Genomic DNA, 25,328 nt, shown 5'->3' with positions numbered 1-25,328 from the left:
GATGACATCCATCGCCCTTTCCCTGTCCACCGAAGCCATCATTCCATCATAGAAAGCCACCAGATTGGTCAGGCAAGATCTGCCGTTGATGAAGCCACAGGGAAGCTCTTCTGCAGGCTCATAGAAGATTCATCTTTTGTTGAAGCCTGAGGCTACAGCAAAATGAGGTCCTTAATGCTTTATTTGCATGAGCTATCAATAAAACAAAATCTGGGTGGAAAAGGGAAACAAAGATGCAGATTTATGTTTCTCATTCCAGTGGGCCTGTACCTGCAGAGTACTACACTACCCACCGTATGTAGCTTCAACAGATACACAGAGAAAGATGTAATTTTGGCAATTTTAATTCTCTCCCCTATTATACAAAATATTTTACAATTAAAAAACATCTTCCCTAGCAGAATCATATACAGATATTTATAATGAACAAGATTTAGTTACAGTCAAGATGGGGGACTTCTGCACAAAGTAAAAACAATGACAGATGATCAAGTGAAAATTAAGACTTGACCTTTTCCCCCACCATATTCTGGGAGGGGAGGTTATAGTTAGGCTTTTATTCCTATCACATTTTCTGAAATTTGAACTCTGGGACCTCCTTTTACCCCTATGGTCCACTCACGTCCATAGCACAAGTACACTACTCTGCTCTCAGAGGTTCCCAAATGAGAAATCATCATCTGACAGTATCATAAATTTAGTACTACCCAAGGAAAAGGGACTGCTGCCCTTAGCTTTCCACAGCGACCCATATACATACACATACAAGCACATACATGGGGGAAGCATACTCAAATCCAGATTTTTTTTTTTTCCCACTGCTTCACTTAACGCCAATCTTACCCCACTAAAGCAGCCTGCCTTTGAAACATGTCCAGCAGGAACTCTCTCCAGAATGGCTACTATGAGGTCTCAAAGCCACACTGGGCACCACTGCACATGCAATCTGGGAAAGCTTCTCGTTTCCCCCACTACGATCATCTGCTTGGCAGCAGAGTGTCAGTCAGCCACAGATGTGATAATGTGAACCACTCAGAGATGCTCAGGTCACAAACAACAGGTAGGGGAAGTTGCACACTTCAGCAGGAAATTAAAAAAAAAACAAAACCGTTGCAAGTGATCTGCCCTAACAGAGCAAAGGTGTGTGTGAACCCAAGTGAACATTTTCTCCCTAGAGAAGGTCACTGCTGGGCTGGGCCAAAACTGCACTCGCAGGGAAGCTGATCCCAGAGTCACTGCTGGAGGCCAAATGCCTGAAGCAGCGTGGGAAGGTCATGGGCATCAGCTGCCCCATACAGGTCACTCTGCCCCAGCATGGAGAGGGCCATGCGGAGGGTGCTCCAGATGTTGTCAGACATAGCGCCTTGCTGCCCCCGTGGACCTCGGCTCTTCTGCTGCATGTGCAAAGCCTCTAAGAAGTGCTCCACAGCCTCACTGTCAACATGAGAACATACACATGCTTATTGGAGATTGTACATCTCACATTCCCTCCCCACTTGCTTCTGAACTGCTATTTTTTTCCCCTTTACAACAGTTTCCCCCTCTTCAGCACATCCTTCCCCACTCCAGAACCACTAGTGATCCCACTTTCCCCCCTCATCAACAATTCAAGTCCAGATGGCCTCCACTGCAAGTGCATCTGCCTGGCATCTTCTCAGGGCAGATTATAGTCATTCACTGTCTGCCTATTGCTACCAGAAGGCTGCAGGCAGCACAGCACTGTCCTAATAACCTATCGCAGTCTCTCTCCCACACAGATATGCAAACTCATAGGTCACAGCAGATTTACACATCCTCTGCTCACCGATGGGCACCCAAATTGATGCAGCTGATGCCCAAGTTGTATCGAGACCGGATATATCCTGGCTGAAGCTCCAGTGCCCGCCGATATGCAGCCACAGCTTCCTCACTGCGATTCCCATTGGCCAACGTGGCACCAAGCTTGTTCCATAGGAGATGATCCTGGAAAAGGGGAGACAAAAGACTAAGTCAAACTGGCTCTTTTTAAGTTCCAAGCCATCCCTTCCTAACCAATGTGTCTGCCTTGCTCCTCTACTTCAAAAGATGCACCTCACAGTACACACAGCACCTCCACCCACAAAACTCTAGGTACTTCCAGCACCCCCACTCTGCCCTTTCTTACATTGGGGCGCACACTAAGTGCGGCACTGAAGCAATCCACAGCCTTCTCGTATTCGCCACTAAGGTTGAAAAGGACACCCAGGCCACACTGAACATCAGGATCAACAGTTGAGGGGTTGCTGCGCACAGCTGCTAAGAACAGCTCTTTGACTTCCACAAAAAGTGAGCTGGAAAAGCATGGAACAAGGATATTTGTATACTGTAGAACAAGCTGACCTTGGGTTGCCCAATCTAACACCTGCCCAATCCAGCCCCAATCCTCCAAGACACTTCTCATCTGAAGAATAAGATTTGTATCCCCAACTCACTCAGACAGCAGGGACCCTAGTACACGCTTAGAAGTCCCAAGATTTGTCTCTGAGACATTCTCCTCTGGTTCCTTCTCCAGTAGGTGGGCATAGGCTGGTTTATGGTGCAACCAGTCCCGCAGGGTCTCACATGCCTGCTTCTGCAAGGACTCATTGGTGAAGCTGACTGCTAAAGCCATTAGTGCTGTGAGGTTACCAGGCTGCAGTTCCAAGCACCTGTAGGTCACAGAAACAACTACCATATTAAATCAAGAAATCCGACTATAGGTGGTAACGCAATCAAAACAGAACACACAACACTAGCTACGTGGTCCTTGGGGCATTATGCACAAGATAAAGACCCCTGCTCAGATCTTTTGCAACACTCACCGTCTGAGAGCACTGATTGCCAAGAGTTCCTGTTCATTCTCTGCTTGGGTGGTTCCCAGGTATTGCCAGGCCTGAAGGAAATAAAGATGCATAATATCAGACTTCCTCAGATCCAGAAAAAAAATAAACAGGCACAGAGATTAGATCTGAGATCAAATACAAAAACACCTTTGCTTCATATACACTTCCATGTCAGATGCCATTTTGTCAGACTGTCCCTCTGCTGCCATGTGCCACAAGGCAACAAAATGTGACAGAATACTGATGGGAAGGTTCAACCTCTTCTGCCATCCTACTAGCATCCACTTCTGATATCACAGGCTGATGTGATAAAATAGGAGGCATTACTTTCAGAGCAGCCCTTATACATTAGCCTCACACACCTATAAATTTAATCTGGGAAGATATATAGGCTTTCTGGTTCATATGCTATCAAGGACAATAAAACTGGAGTTTTGGTGAAAAGAAGTGAATGTATACCTAGAGAGCTACCATAAAGCAACTGTTTGCAGCTTTACCCTTTAAAATTGCACAATGTCTAACTTTAGCTTTTAACTGTGGTCAAACAACACAGGGAGGAGGGAAAAGCAGATCTCAGCTTTGCTAAAAACAAAATTGTATAGCAGCAGTGCTAATCATGAGACCTTCAAGGCAGGCAGCTGAATATACTTGTGTATATACAGTCCATTGGCAAGTAAAAATTTTAGAAAATTGACCACAAAGCAGAAGCACTTATTTTACTGGCTCTTTAATCATCATGACACTAGTACATTAAAAAAAACTTCAATTTCCAGGCAGTTGACATGTGGAATATTTTAAGTGCCACATCCACAGTAAGTATCCATTCACCTTACATTGATAACCACATCCCTCACCCATAAGTAGGCTAGATTGCTTGCTGGATTTGTCAGCATGAAGTTAACTGCTTTATGAACTTAAGTCACATAAAGTGCAGCATCAACTGTCTCAAAGAAGGAAGGCATTAGGAGAAGCAGATATACTGCAATTGCCAGCCACCACAAGCAACAGGCAGTCTACGTCTACTGCCTCAAATCCCTAATGCCTCACCACAAGACTAGCTGCAACATGGAGCTCACAGTTCTAACAGCATAGTGTTCTGAGGGTAGAAGAGCTGAGATCCAACAAAGTTGTACTTTGGACCAAGGTGACTGTGGAATTTCCATTGCAGAAAAAGAAAAAAAGGCAAGTCTATCATTGTACCATCTGAACTTGATTTCCTGTACTTTCTGCAGAGTTACAGCAGAAGAATTCAGAACATTCCTTAATATAGCTAGCCAGAAAGGTTCAAGATTTCTACTCCTAAGGTCTCAGCTATTATGCCTAGCTCACAGCCCCAACAGTTTGAGAGACTGTCTGGTTCTCAAGGATTCCCTCTTGACCACTTCAAAGAGTAGATTTTCAGAACATCTGCTTACTTTCCAATTACTATTGAAGGAGGACTTGAATGAGTCCCAATGAGAATTCAGCATCCCTGGCTCTTCGGACATAGGCACTCCAGAGACAGACAACAGCACATGCATGTTTGCACTCCATCTCATCCTCCTTAGAATATTTATGCGCTGTACTTCTGAAGAAAGGCACAAACTATTTCTTACGTTCTTAAGTTTTACGGAGGAAGCACTCACTGAATTAGCTGCTGGAACATGTCTCAGCTTAAAAATCATTGTCTACAACTTCAAATAAAGCCTTCGGAGACGCTCATGCCATCTCTCAAATCCTTTTGAGTAACATTTCCTCACAGATCCAGGTCCTAACCAGAATCTCTAGTGCAGGTAACTGCTAAGAATTTGCTTTTAATACCCATATTAAAGACTGTCATTACCACTATCACAAGCACCTCCAGGCTCATAAAGCCAACAAAGTCTTCCACAAAAGCAACTTAAAGAGATAAGAGCTTCTTATCTTGGCTTCATGCATGCATTCTCATGATTTCACACAGCTTTGAGCAGAAGACTTTGTGCATCTGACTTCAGCTCTAAACCTTCTTGCCCACCATCCTCCTCAGGATTCACACACACCAGCTACATATCCAGAGCTACAGACAAGTGAAACGTTTTCATATGTCCTGCACAGCTGATTGAGGTGAGCTTTCTACACACAGCCTGACACCTCAAAGGTAGAGGATCCAAGAAGGAGGACACCAAGCCAAGGCCTGCTAGCTACCATTAGTCTCACTCACCTCCATATGATCTGGCTTCTGTTGCACTGCAGCCTCAAACAGCAAGACAGCATTGGGAAGGTCACCTTCCTCCAAGCGTTTTCGCCCTTCTTCAAATGCATCAGGATGGTCTCTCATGGGATTATCTTCTTCAAACTGGTAACCCTAGCAGCAGAAACAAGCAGAGGGCTAATGCCATGTGATGCTAGGCAGAAAAGCACTTTCTACAGGATATCACAGTCTGGTCCAGCTGCATCAGGAACACTCAAACAACAGAGCAAGTAGCAACCTCACTCTCTCTACTAGCTTGTAGCAGATTAGAGAAAAGCAGCTCTTCTTTCTGCCTGCTTTACCCTGAAAGATTCCTCCAAATTTTAGACTATATCAGACATGAGGTAAACTGCAACAGTGATTAAATAACTGGTGTTTAGCTTACAAGCTCTGGGTAGGAGTGGGCACTTGCACTCATTGCAAGCAATCCCAGCATTAACTGGCACTTGGTAGTGAACAAGAACTAGACAGCATTTGCAGATCAGAACAAATGAAAACAGTACTTTACTCCTAGCTAACCTGGAATAAGGGCACATGCAACAGTAAATAACAGCAGCAGAAGAAATCTTAACAGCATTTGGGGATCTATGGAACTCACCTGCACAGCAAACAACCTGCCAGCTTCCTCAAGGCAGTTCACCACAGAGCTAGGAAACCCTGTCCTATATTACCTTGTCATATGAAGAAGAGCTGAGGTCATCATAGTCAGAAAGCCAAGGGTGAGCCTCTGCATCTCTCTTGGCCATCTCCTCCCATTCTGCCTGAAGTTTGTCCCAAAAATCCACATCTGACTGAAGGGAGAACAGAAAGTGACTGGCGTACCTCAACTTTTAACTGAGCTCTACAAACAACATAAAGCATGCCCTCTTAAATGTTTCTAGCCCTCCTCAGAACATGCAAAGGAGAGTTAACCCTGTCATGGGCTCTCAAACATTACCCCAGCCCTCCTCCTCCTTCAGCTTTACCTCCACAGCAGTCTTTGCCTGCTCAAATTCCGTATCAAGAGCTGACATGTTCCCAGATCGCGCAAATTGATCCACCCAGGCATCGGATGCCCCCTGGGAGTTTGGAAACAGAAACACACCTTTCTTTTTAGAGTTTGGTAACCTCAGCACATATCCCAAAGTGCTGGAGGGTCTGCAATGACCTCTCCTTCCCATCAGCACATATCCCAAAGTGCTGGAGGGTCTGCAATGACCTCTCCTTCCCATCAGCAAGAACTGATGGCCTTGAAAAATGGAGCGGAGTTATTTTGGATACTTCCTTCCTCCCAGGTGCCACAGAAGATGAGAACACTGACAGTGCCCAGATATCTTCCCAGCATCTGGGACTAGACTTTCCTCTGATGAGCCCAACAGTCCCTCCCTTACCTCCCACAGTCTAGTCATTAGTAAGTAAAGCATTGCTGAAATTCAGGCTTGCCATCCATTATCCCTCGCTCACAGACTGTGCACTGCCATAAAGACCTTTCCTCCTTCAGCGCACACAGGGCTGGGGCTCCTACCTGCTGCTGCATAAACTCAGCTGCCCATTGCTCTGCCTGATCTTGATCTCTGTGGGTCACCTGATTAGCTTCGATCGATACCCTGCCATCTCCGATCTGGCGGACAAACTTTAGGAACTGTGGCAAAGAAATGAAACAAGGGTGGAGCTGGGCAGACGCTTTGCCAAAAACTTTTCTATCTACGCCCCCCTTCTTTCTTTGCAGATAGGATTTCTCTCTGCAAAGTGAGCACAGGCACCCAGAAAAGTGGGCAGGAAAGCACTTCACCACAGTGCAGTTACAGAAAGAATATTTTGAGGGAACTGAAGGGCTGAACTTCTAGGAAACAGAGAAGAAGTGGAAGCACTGGATAGCAGGCTTTTATTCCATTATTGCCTTCCCCCTTCTTCTCCATTCACCAAACCCTTTAGACACATTAGATACCTGTCAGCCCCAGTCACAGAATTCCTCACCTCAGAACTGTTGAGTTTTGGATCATCCACTTTAGAAAGAAAATCACTAGCAGCTTTCTTAAGATCATCTTCAGGTTGATATTCCTCATACCTTTTTAAAATAAGCAGTTAAAGGGAAAGAAATAGTTTGAAACTAGGCAACAGCAATCTCTTTCATTAACAGTCCACTGAATGGGGTAGACAAGTGTTGAGGGATACAATCCCTCCTAACTCTGGAGGAGACTCTGGAGTTCAAAGTAATTCAGATGAATAAATCATCTGTAAAAATTCAAAATTACTACCAGGTTAAGCCTGCAAAAGACTGGCACAAACATGCCATCAAGTATCAAGTATTGGCGCCATCAATCAAAGCCTCATACAGGAACATTGCAGGAACAAAGAAAGTAGGCTGTTTTCATGGAAGCACAACAGCATTTTGAAAAAGCGGCAACTCTGAAAAAGATCAAGGGCTCAGAGAAAGCACACGGTTTTGTATGGCTTAAAGTGGGATAGAGCCAATTCTCAGCGTAACCTGTATTGTCAGTCTTGGCAAAGTCACTGGAACAGGAGGCAGTAACTTAGTTACTCTAATATTTGCAAAAAGATACCAAAAAAAGCAAAAGCCAGGAGAAAGAAGTATCTAAATACGTATAGTCTGTTTTAGAGAAAGATCTAAGTAGCTCAAATGCTTGCTTACATTTTGCTACCTGAAAAACTTGAGTACAGTCCACAAGTACCTATACAGAGAAGGTTTTTACCACACAGAAATATTTGAAAATATTATCTGAATGGTTGAATCTAGAAATATGCAAAGGAAAAGCTTGATGCAGTTTGTCAAATAAGGAGAATGAAGTGATAAAAATCTACAACCACTGGATCTAGCACTTAAGATTTCTAAAACTCAAAATGCATCTATTGAGGAGCAGAAAACAAATTCTGCTTGAGTAGGAATTACTGCAATAACTCCTGAAATCACATTAAGGAGCTTTTCACTACCTATGCAATTATATTAGACTGCAAGATCACAGCACTTCCAGGAACTAGAATCTAGGAAAATAGTGATCTCATAAGCATCATCTTCTCCCTTCTCTAAAACTAAGGTCTGAGAACACTGTCTAGGTAAGTGATTCAAAAACATTCAAGATGTTTCTCTACCACCTGTCTAACCTTCATCCATGCAGAAGCCTAGCAGCAGTAACTGGTCTTGAGACTAGAAACTCACCATTTATCTGCTACTGACTGGTCTTCTGATTCCCCCAGCCACAGTTTCTCCTCTGACTGCTCAAGGTATTCTTCTGCCCACTTGGCAGGAGACACAGACAGCGGATCTGCATAGGACGTTAGGACAGAGAAAGAAGAGTGAAATAAGCAGAACATCACTAAGATTAACTTCAGATTTTGCTTTCATTATTTTACATGCTGTTATCTAACACATGCAGTAAAGATCTCTTCAAAGAAAGATCGTTAATACCTGTTTCTTCTGTGTCCTGAGCAAAAAATAATAATCAAGCCTTAGGTACAGACAAAGCATTAATACAAATGCCTCTGTGGTGGCAGCATCTTTACGTTCTACTTCCACTTCATTATTTAAACAGCTGCTCCATGAGGGATACTATGTAGGTCAAGGAAATCAGCAATGCACTACGAGCCTCTGTCAAAAATCACAATTTAGAAAGAACTAGCTCTTCATCACAAATGTCTCATAGACTTTGGCAAGTGCTGACTTATACTGCCAGGAGTATCAAGACTGCTGATCAATGAATGGAACTGACTTTCTACAGTGGCCACCCCTGGGGAACAGAACAGAATCTAGTTAAACCTTACACATAATTTCCAGGTTAAGTCCTAGACAGTCAAGGACCATATTCAATACACAGCTCTATACACAAAGGAAGATGGCTTTTCAGACAAACTACCACCTTGTTTAGAACAGAAAGCTTACACTTTGGTCCAAAAATATTCATTTTACATTTTTCCAACTTGCGAGAATCCACTTTTCTCCTCAAAAATTTCTCCTCTCCCTCTTCATAAAATCCATTTAAAAAATTGGCCAAAGTACTCTAAACTGCATTTACCTTAGTACCAAAGGAAAACGTAGTGGGAACTGAGTATACATAAGGAAGAAGTAGCATCAGAGCACTTCCAGAAATTACATTAGTTGAACCATAACTTTAATAAAAGCAGCTTGAATAGCCTGCTTCTCCCAAGTTCTCCAAGTAACCCAAACTGAAAATAAAAGGATCTTGCATCCAAATAAAAGCTTCCACACCAAATAGTGAGCAATTTAGCTAATCCACTCCAAAGCAGTTTTTTTTCCCCCCCTCCTTTTCAAAGCTGCTCCAAAAGCATTATTCCAGTTTTAAATTAACTAACTACACTGCATGCAAGAATGTGACTGGGAAACATCACAAAGATAACTCCAAAAAGGACCCTTCACCTGTCACTTCAGCAATGAATTCCTGTGACCAGTCAGCCTCATTGTAATCTGAAGCGACATCACCAGCGGCATCTGCTGCAGCCAAGAATTCCTGGGTCCAGTTCTCAGACAGCGCAAGGGCTGCCACACCTGGAGCTAGAAGAAAACCACAAGTGAACGTGAGAGGACTCAAAGGCACCTTCAGGTAGCCATTATCATCTCTGATCAGGTCCTTCCTCTTTATTAGAATAAAATCACCAGAAGATTCTACTTAGAAGGAATCTCTGAAGACTGCAAGTCATAGAAAAAAAAATGACACTGAAGTTAGATCAGATAGTTCAGGGTACTGACCAAGCAGCTTCTGAACTTCTCAGAGTCTGGAGACTCCCCAGAATCCCTAAGCATCTGCTGCAGAGCTGAACTGTCCACCAAGGGAATGCATTTCCTTACTCCTCTACCTCTCATTCTCTTGCTGTTTATCAGTGCAAAGATCCCAGCTATTGCAGCTGAAGACAATTAGATTCACTCCTACTCCTCTGAGACTCCTTTTCTCCAGACTGAAGTAGCCTACTTCCTTCAGCTTTTTCTCTTACACCACGTATTCCACCTCCTGGTCTCCAGTGGACTCGTTAGAATATATCAGTGTACTGGAAGTCCAAAGCTGGAAACAGTGCTTCACATAACCTCACAACAGACGAACCACCCTGTTAAGAGTTTAACCACAACACCGAGATCTTTTCCGTTGTCGATCTACTCCAGCTCCCCTCACCTCGCTGAGGTGCCTGTCGGAAGCTTGACTGTTCGATCTCTTGCATCTCAGCCAACAGGTCATCCATCTTAAAGGTCTGGGGTGCATGGGACAGTAATGGGGCATTCTGTCCTTGTAGGAATTCTCCAACCAGCTACCAAAGACAGTGAGAGATTAACATTCATCATCTAAAACATGGAAGATAAACAAGTAAAGCCACAAAGCAGAAGAAAGAAACAGACTCGGCAGAAGAGTAAAATTAGATAAAGGGAAAAACAGCAAACTCAGCACTGAAGAGAACGGTATTAAGGAGATACATCTGTTTGTTCTTACCTCATCTTCAGAGGCTACTCCCAGTGGCTTGGATACCTAGAAGTAACAGTGGGCAATCATCTCAATAGCTTGGGCTATCCACACAGCACCTCAATCAGCTCACATCCTCCTCTCTCTCCTGTTTAGGCTGACCACACTTCCTTGCACTGGCTGTCAGCACGTGTCCAAGCTACAGGCACAGGAATACCCTGCACCACGCCGTGCAAGCTTCCCACCACCCCCTCCGGCTTAGCCACTGCATCAGCGAGGCGTGCGCTCCCCCCCCCCACAGCCACTAGCATCCTGCCAGCACCCCCAGACACGGCCACTACGAGCAAGATCACGCCCCGCCAGCCTGCTGACAGACGAGACGGCCCCACAGCCCCTTTCCCACGCAAAGCAGCGCAGCCCCACACCCGCCCCCGGCCGCCCTCAGCGAGCGAAGCGCCCCTCGACACTCACGGCGGCGGCGCCCGCCGCGCCCGGCGGCCAGCCGAGGGATCCCTGGAGCCCTTCCTGCCGCAGGGCCTTGTCCTGGGTGAAGTGGCCGGCCAGCTTCAGAAGGGGGTTGGAGCCCCCGCACTCCGGCTCCACCAGCTCCCTCATAGCCATGGCGCGAAGCACGGACGGCGCCAGAGCCTTCCGGGCTGCACCTGGCCCTGGGACGACACCGGGCCGACGTCAGGCAGAGCGCCCTCCCTACCGCCCGCTCCGGCAGCCCGCCCCCCGACCCGGAACCCGCCAGGCCGTTCTGGCCGCCTCCTGGGCAGCGGGACGTCCGTTTGGCAACCTTCGCCTTCCCTGCCCCAACCGCGCCAGCCAGCCAGGCCGCAGGCCGCGGCCCGCCCCGACCCGCCCGACGCCGACCCCAGCCCCACGGCGGCTGTAGCGCCGCGGGACCCCATACCCTGCAAGGCCGCCGGGGTGGGCCAAGCCAAGTCACGGGACCCCCCCCACCCCACGCCGTACCTGGAGCGCCTGGGTCGCGAGGCTCGCGGGCGGGGGCGGGGCCAGCAATTAAAGGCACAGGCGCCTCGCCAGCACAGCGCCGTGGCCCTTAAAGGGACTGAGCGCCGGCAGCTGCCCGCGCGGCTTTGCCAGCCGGGCGTTTTGGTATGTGCAGGTACTGCGCAAATATGTATAATTTTATAAAAGCTCCGTCACGGACATTGCCAATATGTTGGGTTTATCCAGAACCATAGTCCCGCTGTGGTAATGGTGTACTCTTCACTCTCAGCTGAATGAGTGATGTGTGTGTTACCAAAACTGGAGCCCGCTCCACAGCAGGTTGGGTAAGAAGCTGCTGTGAAGGCACACGAAGAACATGAGATTCCTGCAGTGTTTGTCAGTCACCTAATTGATGAGTCTGTCCTATTTCACTATTTGCTTCTGGATTGCTAAAATATTGCAGTGGGCTGTAACAGGTACAGGATTACATGATCTGTGCTGTCTCCCATGAAACCCGGGTGCTAGAAACACCCCAAATCGAATCCCATTTCCTCCTTTTCAAAAGGAATGTGATCCTCTGCAGAATGTTCTCTCAACTTCCCTGATACAGTTCATCTCTCCAAAAACAAGTGCCTGGTGCTGGCTCAGGCGCTATTCTTCAGCATAAATCTTCTTGAATGCTGTCCTTTCAGCTTTGAAATGTGTTTGTCACCCTCAGCTATGTTCTTGCTAGCAAGCACTATGGGGCAACAGGAGCAAGTCTATGGCGTTACAGTATGGGGGCTGGAAATCCAACACCCACACCAATTACATTTGTGGAGCTTTACTTTGGATTACATCTGCCCTTGGTCCTGTGGCCCACTGGTGGCTGAAATGCCCCAAGGATGCCTCATTTACAGACATCTGCCAGCCTAGCTCCACCAGGAGGAAATTCAGCCTGCACACCAAAGTGCTCTGCAACAACTGAAGCACAGCAAGTGAGAAGTTCTGGAGGAATCACTTTGAAAGCAAACTTCAGAAACCAACTCAAACACTGCCATGGAAGCACCCTACATCTGTCAGGTAGCTGCAATTAGCTGGCAAGACATTTACATAACTACTCTTAAACCCAAAGATGTGGGCTATACATGCTGGTGTGCAGGAAAATGGTGCCACAGGAAAATGAAAGTCTGGACCTTTCTTTCAAATGATTAAGTGTGAAAATGGGAAATAGAACATTGTTTTTGTGTTTTGTGTCACTATTATGTTATTCTATAGTGGGTAATATATCTTCGTTGTAAGGGGGGGGGGTTTGAAGAAATCTTTAGGATGTATATCAAAACCCTGGAGAAAGGGGCAATGGGAGACAGGGGACCCACTGGAAGTCCCTGTTTGTCAAAGTATCATTGTGCCAGTTGTAAAGGGTTTGGGCATTAACACAAAGACTGCTAAGGCTGTGGCTCCAGCCAAAGAAATGTCGTGCCCCTCAGTAAACAACGAGGGAGCCAAGGGAGTCATTCCCAACTGATTCTGGCATACGGTATGGCTGGAGGATGAGGACAACCAAACTGAAGCAGACACACTTGATAATGCAGGTCCTCCAGACAATAAACTTGTTTTATTTAGCACCTTCTATATATTGGGGCTATACATAATTAAGTTGAGGAGAAAAAAAAAGAATAAGGCACTTGAATGTGGTGATCAAGGGGCTGGCTGGAGGACTTCTCGTACGAAAACAGACTGAAGGAGCTGGACTTGTTCAGTCTGGAGAAGAGAAGGCTGCGGGGGGACCTCATTGTGGCCTTCAATATTAAAAGGGAGATTATAATGAGGAATGAAATAAATTTATTTTACATGAGTAGATAGTGATAAGACAAAAGGAAATGACTTTAAACTAAAGGAGGAAAGATTTAGATTAGATGTCAGAGGAAAGTTTTTCAAAAAGGCCAGGTTGCATGGAGCTCCGGGCTACCTGATCGAATACTTGACCGAATAGTTGGCAACTCTGCCTGTGGCAGGGGGTTGGAACTTGATGATCCTTGAGGTCCCATCCATCCCAAGCATTTCAATGATTCTACGATCCTGTGATCCCTTGGAATTGCAGGAAAATGGGCCTGGTCTGTTTTGTTCCAGTTAAAGCAAAACTTGTTTCTGAAAAGTGCTGGTTTATAGGCTTATCTGGCCATATGTTTTGATGATAAAATTTCAGTATTCAGTTCTGATTCAAAAGCCAAAGTGATTTGTTTGTTTGTTTATTTATTTAAAGGAGCATAAGCCAAATGGTGCCAAAAAATAAAAGGGTTATTGACTTGCAGAGAAAAAGCCTTAGTCCATGAGGGCTTAATTACTTGCCTATTGAAGGTGGTGAATCTACCAGAAGAGGTGGTTATAATACATGCCAGAGGACATCAGGTAGGATTTTCGTAGGAGGAAATAGGTAATTGACTGGCAGATAAAGAAGATCAGAAAGTGGCATAAGTCTACCAGAAGTATCTAAGATCTTCCCCTTACTCCTAGTGGCCTAGCCACTGCTGGATGAAATGCGTTTCCTGCCATAGGAGTTAGAGGTAATAAAAAATAGTGGCGCAGTAGAGAGAATAACTAACCGGTTCACCAGGGACAGCAAACAGTGGCTACCCAAGTCACTGGTCCTAGAAGTTTTGAAACAACTTTATGAGGGAAGCCACTGGGGCTCCAAAGGATTAGTAGATGCCTTTATGAAAATCTTTGTTACCATAGGGCTATTAGTCCTAGCAAAACCAGCCACTAAGGGATGTTTGATATGTTTCAAAGTAGGTAATAAAGCAAAGCAAATGATAAAAAAGGAGGCCAAGTGGTGGTCTCCTGGTCCAGTGTGCCAGGTAGATTTGACTGCGATGTGCAGGGCTGGGCAACTTAAATACCTCCTAGTGATACTATGCCAGCTTACAGGGTGGCTGGAAGTATTTCGTGTAGCCTCAGCAGCGTCCTGCTCTGTCACAAAGATATTTCTGGGACAAATCATTCCTAGGTATGGGATGATAGAGGCAATAGATGCAGACAGAGAAACTGACTTCACAGGGAAGGTGTTGCAGGGAATCATGACGCATTGGAGATACAATAGAACTTGCATACCTCCTGGTGACCCAAAAGTTCAGGGAAGGTGGAAAAAATGAATGGGGAAATAAAGTAAAACTTTCTGAAACTAGCGATGGAAACTTAGCTTACCTTAGGCCAGATTGCTACCTTTGCCTGGCCCAAATAAGGGCAAAACCTAAGGGAGACATAGGGTTATTCCCCAGTAAGTTGCTGATCGGAACACCCTACCCAAGTAGCACCCACTCTGGGAGAGAAAAGGAAATAAGTGATATTTACTTAAGACAATACATGGGCAAGATACTGTCTCTTGTCTCTTTGGCAGGAGGCCCAGTTGCACAAACCGTACCCTTGGACTTTGTGGTGCACAATATTCAGCCTGGAGACTGGATCCTGGTAAAAGACTGTTAAGAATCATCATTGACTCCTAAGTGGAATGGACCTTTTCAGCTGTTACTTACTACAGAGGCTGCAGTGAAAGCAGTGGAACACAGATGGATTCACCAAATCCTTGCTAAGCCCACACAAGCTACAGAAATGTACACTTCCAAGTTGAAAGAAGACAGAGGATTGCGGATAACCTTTAAACAAAGCACACTGGGTAGTGACCTTAAGCAACTAGCCTACAAGGAAGCCTGAGAAGACAGTGGAAAAGGAGCATAAGAACTGGAACCAGCATGTTTCAAGTCTAGATTTTGATTTGTTGCAGATGGAGAGTCAGAGCAATCTTCCCAGGAGAGTACCCTCTTGGGAAAATGTGGGTATGGTTAGTTTGGGAGGCTGCTAATACCTTTGCTTTTTGTTTAGCAGGGAGCAATCAGTGCATGATATAATGACCATTCCTATGTGTCTAGAGGACAGCAATCCAAACGAGCGGCTTTACAATTGCATGCAAACTGTGATAGGGATGTAAACCTTTTATCAAAGGTGGAAGTGATTGATTGTTCTAGGCCTATCTTTAGTGGGAGTCCCAGGACTAACCATCCGCAACATCCACAACCATCAACAACTTACTGTGGTCGCTTGTCCTTTCACAAAAACATAAAAATAAAAATAAAAATAATAAGCATTTTAAAAAATAGAATTAATTTTACATCCCATCTCTTGCAACCTTAAATAAGGAATCAGGAGAAATTCAACATGTGGTCTTACAAAATAGAGCTATTAATGATTATCTATTATTAAGGCACAATCATGGGCATGGGGAACTTGAAGGGATTTATTGTTTTAATATTAGTGACTCTTTCCAGTTGGCAGAAGGAAAGGCTGAGGATTTAAAATGTTTAATGGAAGGTCTTAAACAAGAGGACCGTGAATGGCTTACTTGCCTTCTTTAATTACTGGGATTAGCCAGATGAGGAGCTTGGCTGGCAAAGATCAGAATCATGTTATTGATCAAGGATTGCTTTTTGATGATAGGTATAGGCCTGGTAAGGTGTGTGGTAAGTCTTGTACTCTCTCCCTTTTAGAGATTACTGGGGGGCAGAACGCAATGGTCTAAAGGCATACAATTGCACCTAGAACTGCACAAGAAGAAATAATAAAAGGCTATGTTAGAAAAGGTTTGCAAGAATAATTAGATGATAAAAAAGGGAAAATTGAGATGAACGAAGAAAGGATATTAAGTCCTTGCAAGAACTTAATATGATGAAGGATGAGAACTGATTAAATAAAATTTGTCTTGCAGATACATAGCAGGGGATGCTAGCTTAGCACCTGCTTTTAAATCTTGCTTGCTTTACAGGACAAAGGGGATAGACAGGCTACAATAGGCTACAAACAGAGCTGTAGTTGGACAAAACAAACTCTGAATCCAGATTACTAAGTATGTATAAGCAAACAAAAGGGGCACCTACTGGGGGGTTGAACATGTGGTAAGTGAACCGAGAAGAATGTGAACCCTGAGTACTTTAAACAAGTACCGGATTAGCAGATGCCTTTATGAAAATAGGGAACAAATAATGGGAACAGGGGAAGGGCTCACTGCCGTGTCAGGGTATAGGGATAAAAAGAGAATGTGACCTCTGATGGGTTAAGAGATCCTGCCGGGAAACCCCCCAGCAGACACTCCTTTTATTCGAATAAAGAAAGGTAAAAAAAACTCCTCTCTTTTTGGGATCACTGAGCAAGCCTATTTGAGCAGAATTTTTCCCAACAGCATTGAGAACGCACAAGCATGAAGACGCCTGGATTCAGCCCACAGGAACAAGCATCATCAGCAGGAGGCCCACAGCCCACGAACCGCGGATGTAGTTTGGCATGGAGCGGGCCCAGCCCCACCAAGCCGCCCCCCAGGGGGCCTTCTGGGCTGCTGGCACCCAGCTCGGCCCGCCCGCCTCCGTCCGGGGAGCCAATGCAAGCGGAGGGCGGGCGGGCCAGGCCTCGCCCGCGAGGAGCCGGCGGATCCCGGCCATGCCCGCAGAGGAGCGGAGCCTGCCGAGGGAGCACCGCGCCATGGCGCAGCACAGCACCCTGCTCCACCTGTTCGCCGGAGGGTGAGTGGTCCCGCGCGCCGCGGCTCTGACCGCCACACGCGGCTGGAGCCCGGACCGCGCCTTTTTCCCCTTGTCCCGCGGCCCTCGCTGCTCCCCCCGCCGGCTGCCGTCCCGGGGACCGCGGGGTAAAAGTATGGTTCTGCAACTCGGGTAGAACAGGAGCTTCTGAATCACGGAACGGTACTGTGCTTAGAGTTCGAGATGCCCGAAGCCGTTCCAGCTCTCCAGACATGCTGTGTGACTGCCCAATTCCCTTGTCTAGACGAAGATCTCGCCCTTTTCCAATTCCTCTAGGCCCTTGGAGTCTGTATCACAGTGAGGTCTTCAGTATAGGGTGTGGTAAGGCGTATCATTTCCTTGCTCTCAGTTAGGAAAGCTTTCTCCAGGTTATACAATTGTGCCGTGTCAATCTGCTTCTGTACGCTTGCCTTGTCTGCTCCCAGTGCTACTTTCTAGGCACTGTTCTCTTTTATTAATTTCTTTGAATCACTGCATCTCAAAGGCTAAGCATTTCTTTATGTATTTCTTCATGCTTCTTAGCTTTCTTAACCTTTTCTTCAGCCTCATTTTCCACTTTGGTTCTTGAAAAAGCAAGATGGTTCAGTTAGAGACAGTGTACTCGTGGGAGCGCTGTCAGTCTGAGTCTTGTCCCTGCAGTCGTCCTTCAATTACAATTAGTTAAAACCCAAGGAGCAAGTAAGAAGTTTGAGTTATTACTATGGTGTACAGTAACTGATATTGTTTCACCTAATTAAATAGATCTCTTTGATGAAGGAACAGTTTTTTATTATATTTTCTAGTCTAAGAACTGGGGACCGTCATAGGATATGGAGGGGATCATTCAAAATAGTGCAAGAACATACTTTTAGTACAATACACAGTTAAAGTGGGGGACTCCTGACCACAGGATTTGAAAGGATAAAAGCTCTTTATGTGCCCAAAGTGCATTTAGACCAATGAATAAAAGAAGAATGTCTTGAAAAGCTATCATCATAAAATCATGGAATGGTTTGGATTGGAAGGGACCTTTAAGATTATTTAGTTCCAACTGCCCTGCTATAGGCAGGGACACCTCCCTCTACCAGGTTGCTCAGAGCCCCATCCAGCCTGGCCTTGTATGCCTCCAAAGAGGAGGCATCCAGAACCTCTCTGGGCGACATGTTTCAGTGTCTCACCACCCTCACAGTAAAGAATTTCTTCCTAATATCTAGTCTAAATCTACCTTCTGCCAGTTTAAAGCCATTATTGAATGTGATGCAACACATCTGGATGAAGAAATCTGTGAGCTGGAAGTTGCTAAAAGCTAGGAGAGTGTTCCTCGGGAGTGTTTTTTCTCTTCTGTAGGTAACAGTTATTATGGACAGAATCCTGATATAGATGAAGGTTTGTCTGACGGAGATGTTTTTTTGAAAGATATTCACATTACCACCATTTTCAGCTAGCCAAAATAAGGTTTGAAATGTGAATTACCAGTAAGCCCTGTCAAATCTGTGCATCTTCACAACCTTTTCACATCATTAGGAAAAAAAAAAAGTTAATTTTTATTTTCTGCCACCTCAAGCTTTGCAGTCAACTTTGCAAACTTTGAAATGAGAGAAACAGATGTAGAAAAGTACTCTTTTCTGAGACTGCGTTATTGCCTTCCTTTAGCCCTTTCTGGCGCTTCTGGAAGTACATGTTATACTGGCTATCCACTACTGCTCTCCCTCATGTTTTGGAGGAATTGACTTTGTTACATTTTCAAGAGGAATGGCTTTAGGGTTTTGTTTGTGTTAAAACAATCTGCTTAAGTGCAACATAACAACGCTTGGTGACTGCTCAGTTCCATGGTTTGGAGTTTGTTTGTTTGTTTGTTTAATTACTTGCCAGTCATTGCAGCTTTGCTCACTATTTGCCACTGTGACAGCTTTTGTCACCCATGAATTTTATCAGATGTTAAATGTTACCTCCTGTTTGCTGGTGGGGAAAAAAAGAAAATTTTTAGGTCTGGTCTGTAAGTGATTAAACTCTTGCAGGATCACCGCTGTTTGATTCTTTTCTGATAACTGGGTTAGGAATGGGGGAGAAGAGTGGGGATGATTTTTTTTATTTTTTATTTTTCCTTCGCAATATTTTGTGCTATGATTTTAACCTGTTTAGCATCTATATTATAGAGAAAGTTCTAGGACTGTAAGTATGGTTTTGTGAAGTGCTAAGTTAGCTTTTTACAAAATCTGATTTATGTTACGTCTTTGTGGTTGCTTTTGTGAGTTCAGCTTTTGTTTGATAAGTTCAGTGAAGACAAAACCAATGTAGCCCCTCCACCAATACTGTTTAGAACAAAGTGTCTTTTAAGTCTGTAGTGGCATGATGCTGGTATGAATCTCAGGTTATATAACCATATAACTTCACCCGTATAAATTATCACAAATATAATTTTATTTTGAATCCTGGTAGACATTGGAACTCTTTTCTAGGCTGGGATGGATCTCTTGTCCTCTTACATGTATTAAACATTTAAAACTGTAGGCATTAAATCTCCTCAGCCATTTCTTTTTAATACCCTTGGTTATGGCTTTGTTCCTACTAGATTTCAGTTATCTCCGCCTTCTTTAGTATTGGGCTGATGAACAGTTCACCTCTTTGTGATGAAAATGCTTCACTTTCCATTTCTTCTGTAACAGAAGAATTTTGGAAACCTGTGTTTTTTATACATTGAGCAGCTGTATCATCACGTGCATGATGAGATGTAGTTAAGATTTCTTCTAGTTCTGAGCAACTGGTTCACCTGATTTCCTTAGATGCGTTTAGTCGAGTTTTTGGCTCCTTGGAAAATTCTCAAGTCTTGCCATTTAGCCATACTGGCTTAGAAAGCCCCTTTTATCTTGAAAACCTGCTGATTAAATAACCACTGTGCAAAGAAATATCTATTTCTTTTGCTTTTTTTTTATATTATTATTCTTTCCAATTCTTCTCTGTTAGCTGTACACAATCATAGCTTGAGGAACTTGAACTCAGGAAACTTTTTTCTATACTTGGGGCATGGATTCAATCTCATGTCTTGACCATGCTCTGGTAAGGGCTTCTTGAAGAAATATTATTATACATTATATAAACGCGTGCCTCCTTGTGTGTTGTTAGATATCTTTAGGGTACCGGTTGCTTCTCTAAATGTAGTCCTTCCACAGCATCTGTCCAACCTGTAGGTGAGAAGTTGAAGCTGCTCTATTTGTAGAATTTATTCAGACATTTTTTATCTGTCACCATTGTACTCAATCCTTCCTCGAGGACTACATTTCTGATCAGGAAAGCAACAGACCCGTAAGTCTGGAGTTCATACTGATTTTTGCAGTACAAACTGTGGTAAAGAATAAGACTGTTGGACCCTTGAAAGAGTATAGGAGAATCAACGCAGCTTTTGTAAAAGTCATGAGACTCCTGGATCCTTAAGTACGCTGTCTTGGTTTCCATGCTTGATCGACTTGTTCATCCAGAGGACTTGAGCCAGGACACTTACTGCTTTGGGATGTCTTCTGAGCCTGAGCTAAGTGCTTTGGTTACATTCCATCTGATCCCAGACTCCTACCACTTGCAGCTGCTGAAGAAATTTGGTGCTGATCAGCTGCTCTGCAAGTTACACCACTGCTTAGACCTGCAAAGATCTTGGCAAAGCAGCACAGGTGTAATGGAGTGATGTAACTAGCTGCTGGCATTGTTAGCTGCATAAAACTTGTCTTTAGACCAATTCAGCAGCTAGATCTTTAACCCTTGGACTTCATTATAGTAGATACCCAGTCCTTTTTTTTTTTTTTCCCCGCTCTATCCTGCCCAAGGAGTAAAGGCTGTAAGAGTAATGTATGTATGCTGTGAGCTATAGAGACTGTTTCAGAATAATTCTTAGAAGCTGTAGCAGTCCATTGACCTATGTCTTCATACAGAAATCCCTTAATATACACAATTCTTCTTTGACGCTGTGTAATTCTTTCATTGGCTCTTCTTTCTTTGAAGCAAAGTGAGGGTTTATTTTTTTTTTCCCCACCCTCTGTCTTTTAAGAAACAAGTTTGGCTATAGAAGGTAGAAACTTATGTCCGTTTTTCAAGCCTTTGTCTGGCTGTAGCACTCGAGTCATGCATGGCTGTTCCATGCAAATTTAGCTCAAAACAGCCTTTCAGGTACTGAGCACCCTCTAGAAGAGCAAAGCTTTCACTCAAAGGATCTGAATGGGCAGAAGCTGAGAACTGAACACAGTTCTGGTTTGTCCCTGGGTGGCAGAAATAGGAGAAGAGGATGCGTGTCTTTTCAGCTTAGTGATTGATGGTACTTGAGTTCCCAAAATAACTTCTATCTGATTAAGGTCCTGAGTCCTCTTTCATTAAGCAAGTTGGGCTGCTGGCAGAAAAATATAGATCTTGCTTATAGGCCTTGAAAACGTGGAGCTAAATGAATTTTGGGTTGAAAGATGTACGCAGGCAGAGGGGTGGGAGAAGCTGCTGTTGTCTGCTCTGGCGGGGACAGGCAGAGTGCCTGGTGATGTCAGCCAAAGGTATTGCATGGAGGCTGGGCAGCAGAACTGTTTACTCTGGGAAATTCTGACTGCAAAGATCAGCAACTTTGAGCTGAGTCTCTGTGGACTTGGGACTGTTTGTCTCAAATGGTTTCAGAGCGATTCTGCCAGGAGATGTCCCAAGAGAAGCCATTACTACATTAATCAATATCAGAGAGCAGGAGGTCGCGTGTGACGCAGGCTGGGGGACCTAGCCTAGAAGGGAGAGGCAGTGGAAAAGCCAGGTTGGAATAATTACCCTATTCCTACATGGGGGTCATCCTTGCCTATGGTGTTATGTTCTAGATGTGGTGGCACAGCTGGAGCCATCCTGACTTGTCCCCTGGAAGTGGTGAAGACACGTCTGCAGTCATCTCAGCTGGCACTGCGGCCTCTCTGTCTCTCTGAGATACAGCTGCCAGGGATGAGTGTGAGGCTGATGAACCCCACCCCACCGGCCCCCGGAGTGCTCAAGTTGCTCAGGTGAGTAGGGCAGGGTAGTGTATGTATGTTAGCAACATTGAAGTGAAGGTTTGGCCATCATGTGGAGAGATGAAAGCAGCATTTGGATTGAAGCTTTGGAAACTACAAGTGCAATTATAAGTTTCATCAGAGCACAGATATACCTGCTCCTCGTAGCTGATCTGTGCTTTGAATGCTGACTCTGCAAGGCAGCTTTTGAGATTGTGGTAAGCATCACAGCTAGTAGATTGATCAGACTTAGAGTGCTGATGTCAGAAAAAATAGGAGTAAATGACTGAGAAAAGGAGAGCAAGGCAGAAAATGATAACAGTGGATATGAGGAGGAGATACAGTAAGATCACTGAAGAAAGAAGAGAGAGAAACAGGAGACCCTCGACTTCATTCTTCTGCTGATTTGTTTATTTCCTTCTGTAGGACCATTCTTGAGAAGGAAGGTATGCGATCCCTGTTCCGAGGTCTGGGCCCAAACCTTGTTGGGGTTGCCCCTTCCCGGTGAGTTCTGATCCCCAAGGATAGCCTATGCTGTACACTTCTTAAAGAATCACCATGACAGCTATTGCTTCACATTCTGAAAGTAAACAGAATAGTCCCATTGTGCCACAGGGCCTTTCCCCTTTATACAAGCATTTTTGGGACCTTTTGGTCATAGCTATAGGAAGACTTCTGGGCACTGAGTATAGATAGTAGTGATGTCATGTTAGACAAACGTGCTGAGAATAAAATTTGGACTGAAGCTCTACAGCAGTGCATCTTGTAGGTGAGCTGTAACCTCTTCTGTCTTTCTTTCCAACCAGGGCTATATATTTTGCTGCCTATTCTGGTGTGAAGGAGAGGCTCAATACTGTCCTTGTACCAGAATCCAAGAAAGTACACATGCTATCAGCAGCCTGTGCAGGTGAGCCTCTTCTTTCTCAAGTCAGAGCTAGGGAGTCCTTCTGCTTGTGAGTGTGAGCAGGTTTCAGCATTGCTGCTGCCTTCTGAAGCTTTGTTCCCCCACATTTGGAGCTGCAATTAAACAAAGTGTTTTCTCATTCTTCATCCTTCTTAGGCTCGTTTCTTGAGTTCATAGATCTAGTCTTTTCTACTTCTGCTGCTATCGGGAAAAGAGCTCCATTCATATGTGTGTGGGGAGAGGGCAGCGTGTAGTGTGCGCCCTTCACGGAATCATGTCTCTTGAGATCTTAAACAAAATATCTCTAACAAATTCTTTAATTCTTGCAAGTTTATTGTTTCCTGTCTCCTGTAGCAAAGTTATGTGGAAGGTAGAGTTACTAGTTATCTTCAGGATAAGGGAAGAAGAGGAAAGTCAGGTTGTCTACTCTCTAACTGTCACATCTCCTGTGGGAGCTCAACGTCGCTCTCAAATTGTAAACTACTGCAGCTTTCCAGGCAGAATTCAGGGAGCTGACAAATCAGCAACTTCTTCCAAACTGTCAGTGGGGTCCTGGTGCTTATTGTTCTATTCCTTTTCTGTTCTCCAGGCATTACCTCTGCCACACTCACCAACCCCATCTGGTTGGTGAAAACCAGGATGCAGCTGGAAGCCAGGTAAGGCAGACGAGACATGCAGAACCACTCCATGTCACATCAGGACTGGTTTGGGTATGGGGTTGGACCATCAGAACATAAATCTTCAGGGCACACTGAGGAAGAGTCTTCCAGCTGTGTTCAGAACTGTATTTTGGTCAGTGGAGCAGTATGCCATTCTAGCCCTACCTCCTCACTTTTGCCTTTACAGGGTAAAGGGGGAGCTGGGCAGTAATGCCCTTCAGTGTGCTGTGCACGTGTACCGTACTGGGGGCCTTCTTGGATTTTACCGTGGAATCACAGCCTCCTATGCTGGAGTGTCAGAGACCATCATACACTTTGTCATATATGAAGCACTGAAACAGCATCTGAGAAATGGCCATCATTCCCTTTCTACACCATTCACGCTTTCAGCAAACAGCCGTGACTTTTTTGGATTAATGGGAGCTGCTGCTGTCTCCAAAACATGTGCCTCATGCATTGCATATCCACATGGTGAGTGAGTCTGCCGTCCTTCCTTTTGTTCCCCTTGACAGAAGATGCCACAACTGTGAGATCATTCTGCTAATATTGCTTCCCTTCTTGTCTCTCCAGAGGTAATTCGAACGCGGTTGCGAGAAGAAGGGTCACGGTATCGTTCCTTTATACAGACTCTGCAGCTTATAGTCCATGAAGAGGGACCCTTGGCTTTATACCGAGGGCTCCTGGCCCACTTGATCCGCCAGATCCCCAACGCAGCCATCATGATGGCTACCTATGAACTCATTGTATGTTTGGCACCTCCCACCTTGTAAGCACACTGTAGCACTTGGCTGAGGTGGCTGGAGAGATAAGAGTACCATAGTCCAGAGACATGGTCTTTTTCCTTGGTCCAAGAGGTGGTGCTTTTTGTTACACTCTGGGAATGGTCAAGCATAGCATTCTCAGGACCTAAGACTATTTTGTCCAAAGTTTTTGGTTCCAGTACGTACAATGTAACCTTTCTTCTTTCTGGAGACTCAAATACTTCCCGTGCTTCAAAATGTCAGGGCACTGGTTTGACAGTGCCTGCTCTTAGCTCCCTGTATGAGACAAGGACGTGAAACTTGCTGGAAAAGAGATAAAGAAGAAAGCATATGCGTACCTGAGCCTCAGCATCTTTGTTATCTGGACCCAGTAACAACCAAATGTGGGCGCACCTACCCATGATAGAGTTCAGACATCTTGAGAGAGTTGCAGCAAGCAGAGATCTTATACTGAGACATTTCATATCCCTAGGGGGGCTCTTTCAGTCTTTATCTGTTGTGCTGTCCTCCTGCCTTTGAGGATTCCTCAACTTTGGATGCTAGCAAACATCTTAATGAAGAATCTTCCTGTGGGTTCTTAACATGGTGCAGCCATTGCCCCGAGAAAAGTCAGGCAGTTGGCAGCTTCTCTTCCTCCTGCTGGGTCTGAAGAGCTGGACCAAGTAGCTCAAAGGAAGAAACACAACTTGCTATGAAGCACTACCCTAATAACTTATGCTACTGTCCTCACAGCCATGTCTTGCCCATACCTGATCTTTTTGCATCCCCTCCTTTCCTGAGTAACAGAAGGAGGAATACTTCCCTCAGAAGTACTGGAGTTGTTCTGCTATAAGCTGAAGTCCCTGACGTGAAATGCACTCTTAAATGCTTGTGAAGAAAGTGGTTCATATAAAAAAGTGGATGAAGCTGAGTATTTAGCCTGTTGATGTGAGCCTTACTTTTTTTCTGTAATCAAGATTTTCCTGCATATGTTATGTTTGCCTGTGGTAATAGGCTGGGATGCCTTTTGTTCCTCTGTGGGTTCATGGCCCAGTGTACTGAGAAAGGCTACAT

The 25,328-nt window shown here is 44.9% G+C and overlaps 2 protein-coding genes across 7 annotated transcripts; one reads left to right on the top strand and one right to left on the bottom strand.

The window, feature by feature from the left end:
- Nucleotides 1-328: 328 nt before the first annotated feature.
- PEX5 (peroxisomal biogenesis factor 5) lies at nt 329-11,552 on the bottom strand. Of its 6 annotated transcripts, none has more exons than XM_085235666.1 (16): nt 11,430-11,552; nt 10,923-11,113; nt 10,482-10,517; nt 10,170-10,302; nt 9,422-9,556; nt 8,207-8,312; nt 7,006-7,096; nt 6,554-6,670; nt 6,015-6,107; nt 5,721-5,840; nt 5,020-5,163; nt 2,820-2,890; nt 2,451-2,666; nt 2,144-2,309; nt 1,805-1,962; nt 329-1,434 (listed from the first exon to the last, which is right to left on the bottom strand). In XM_085235666.1, exons 2-16 carry the CDS (start codon nt 11,070-11,072, stop codon nt 1,233-1,235), a joined length of 1,938 nt encoding a protein of 645 aa, XP_085091792.1. In that variant the 5' UTR covers nt 11,073-11,113; nt 11,430-11,552; the 3' UTR covers nt 329-1,232. The 6 variants fall into 6 exon arrangements, with proteins under 6 accessions (XP_085091792.1, XP_085091802.1, XP_085091797.1 ...); XM_085235676.1 differs by having other exon boundaries at nt 10,923-11,119; nt 11,430-11,498; XM_085235671.1 differs by having other exon boundaries at nt 11,368-11,482.
- Nucleotides 11,553-16,482: 4,930 nt separating this feature from the next.
- LOC100549863 (solute carrier family 25 member 36-like) lies at nt 16,483-25,185 on the top strand. The gene is made up of 7 exons (XM_085235650.1): nt 16,483-16,957; nt 21,787-21,963; nt 22,378-22,455; nt 22,758-22,858; nt 23,445-23,511; nt 23,702-23,985; nt 24,085-25,185. The coding sequence occupies exons 1-7, from the start codon at nt 16,722-16,724 to the stop codon at nt 24,282-24,284; spliced, it is 1,143 nt and encodes a 380-aa protein (XP_085091776.1). The 5' UTR covers nt 16,483-16,721; the 3' UTR covers nt 24,285-25,185.
- The last annotated feature ends 143 nt before the right edge of the window (nt 25,186-25,328 follow it).

The sequence above is a fragment of the Meleagris gallopavo genome, chromosome 1 (assembly GCF_905368555.1).
Source record: "Meleagris gallopavo chromosome 1, MGAL_WU_HG_1.1, whole genome shotgun sequence".
In the NCBI taxonomy this organism is placed as follows: Eukaryota; Metazoa; Chordata; class Aves; order Galliformes; family Phasianidae; genus Meleagris; species Meleagris gallopavo.
The sequence above is the reverse complement of the archived record's forward strand: the minus strand, read 5'-3'. Positions and strand labels throughout refer to the sequence as shown.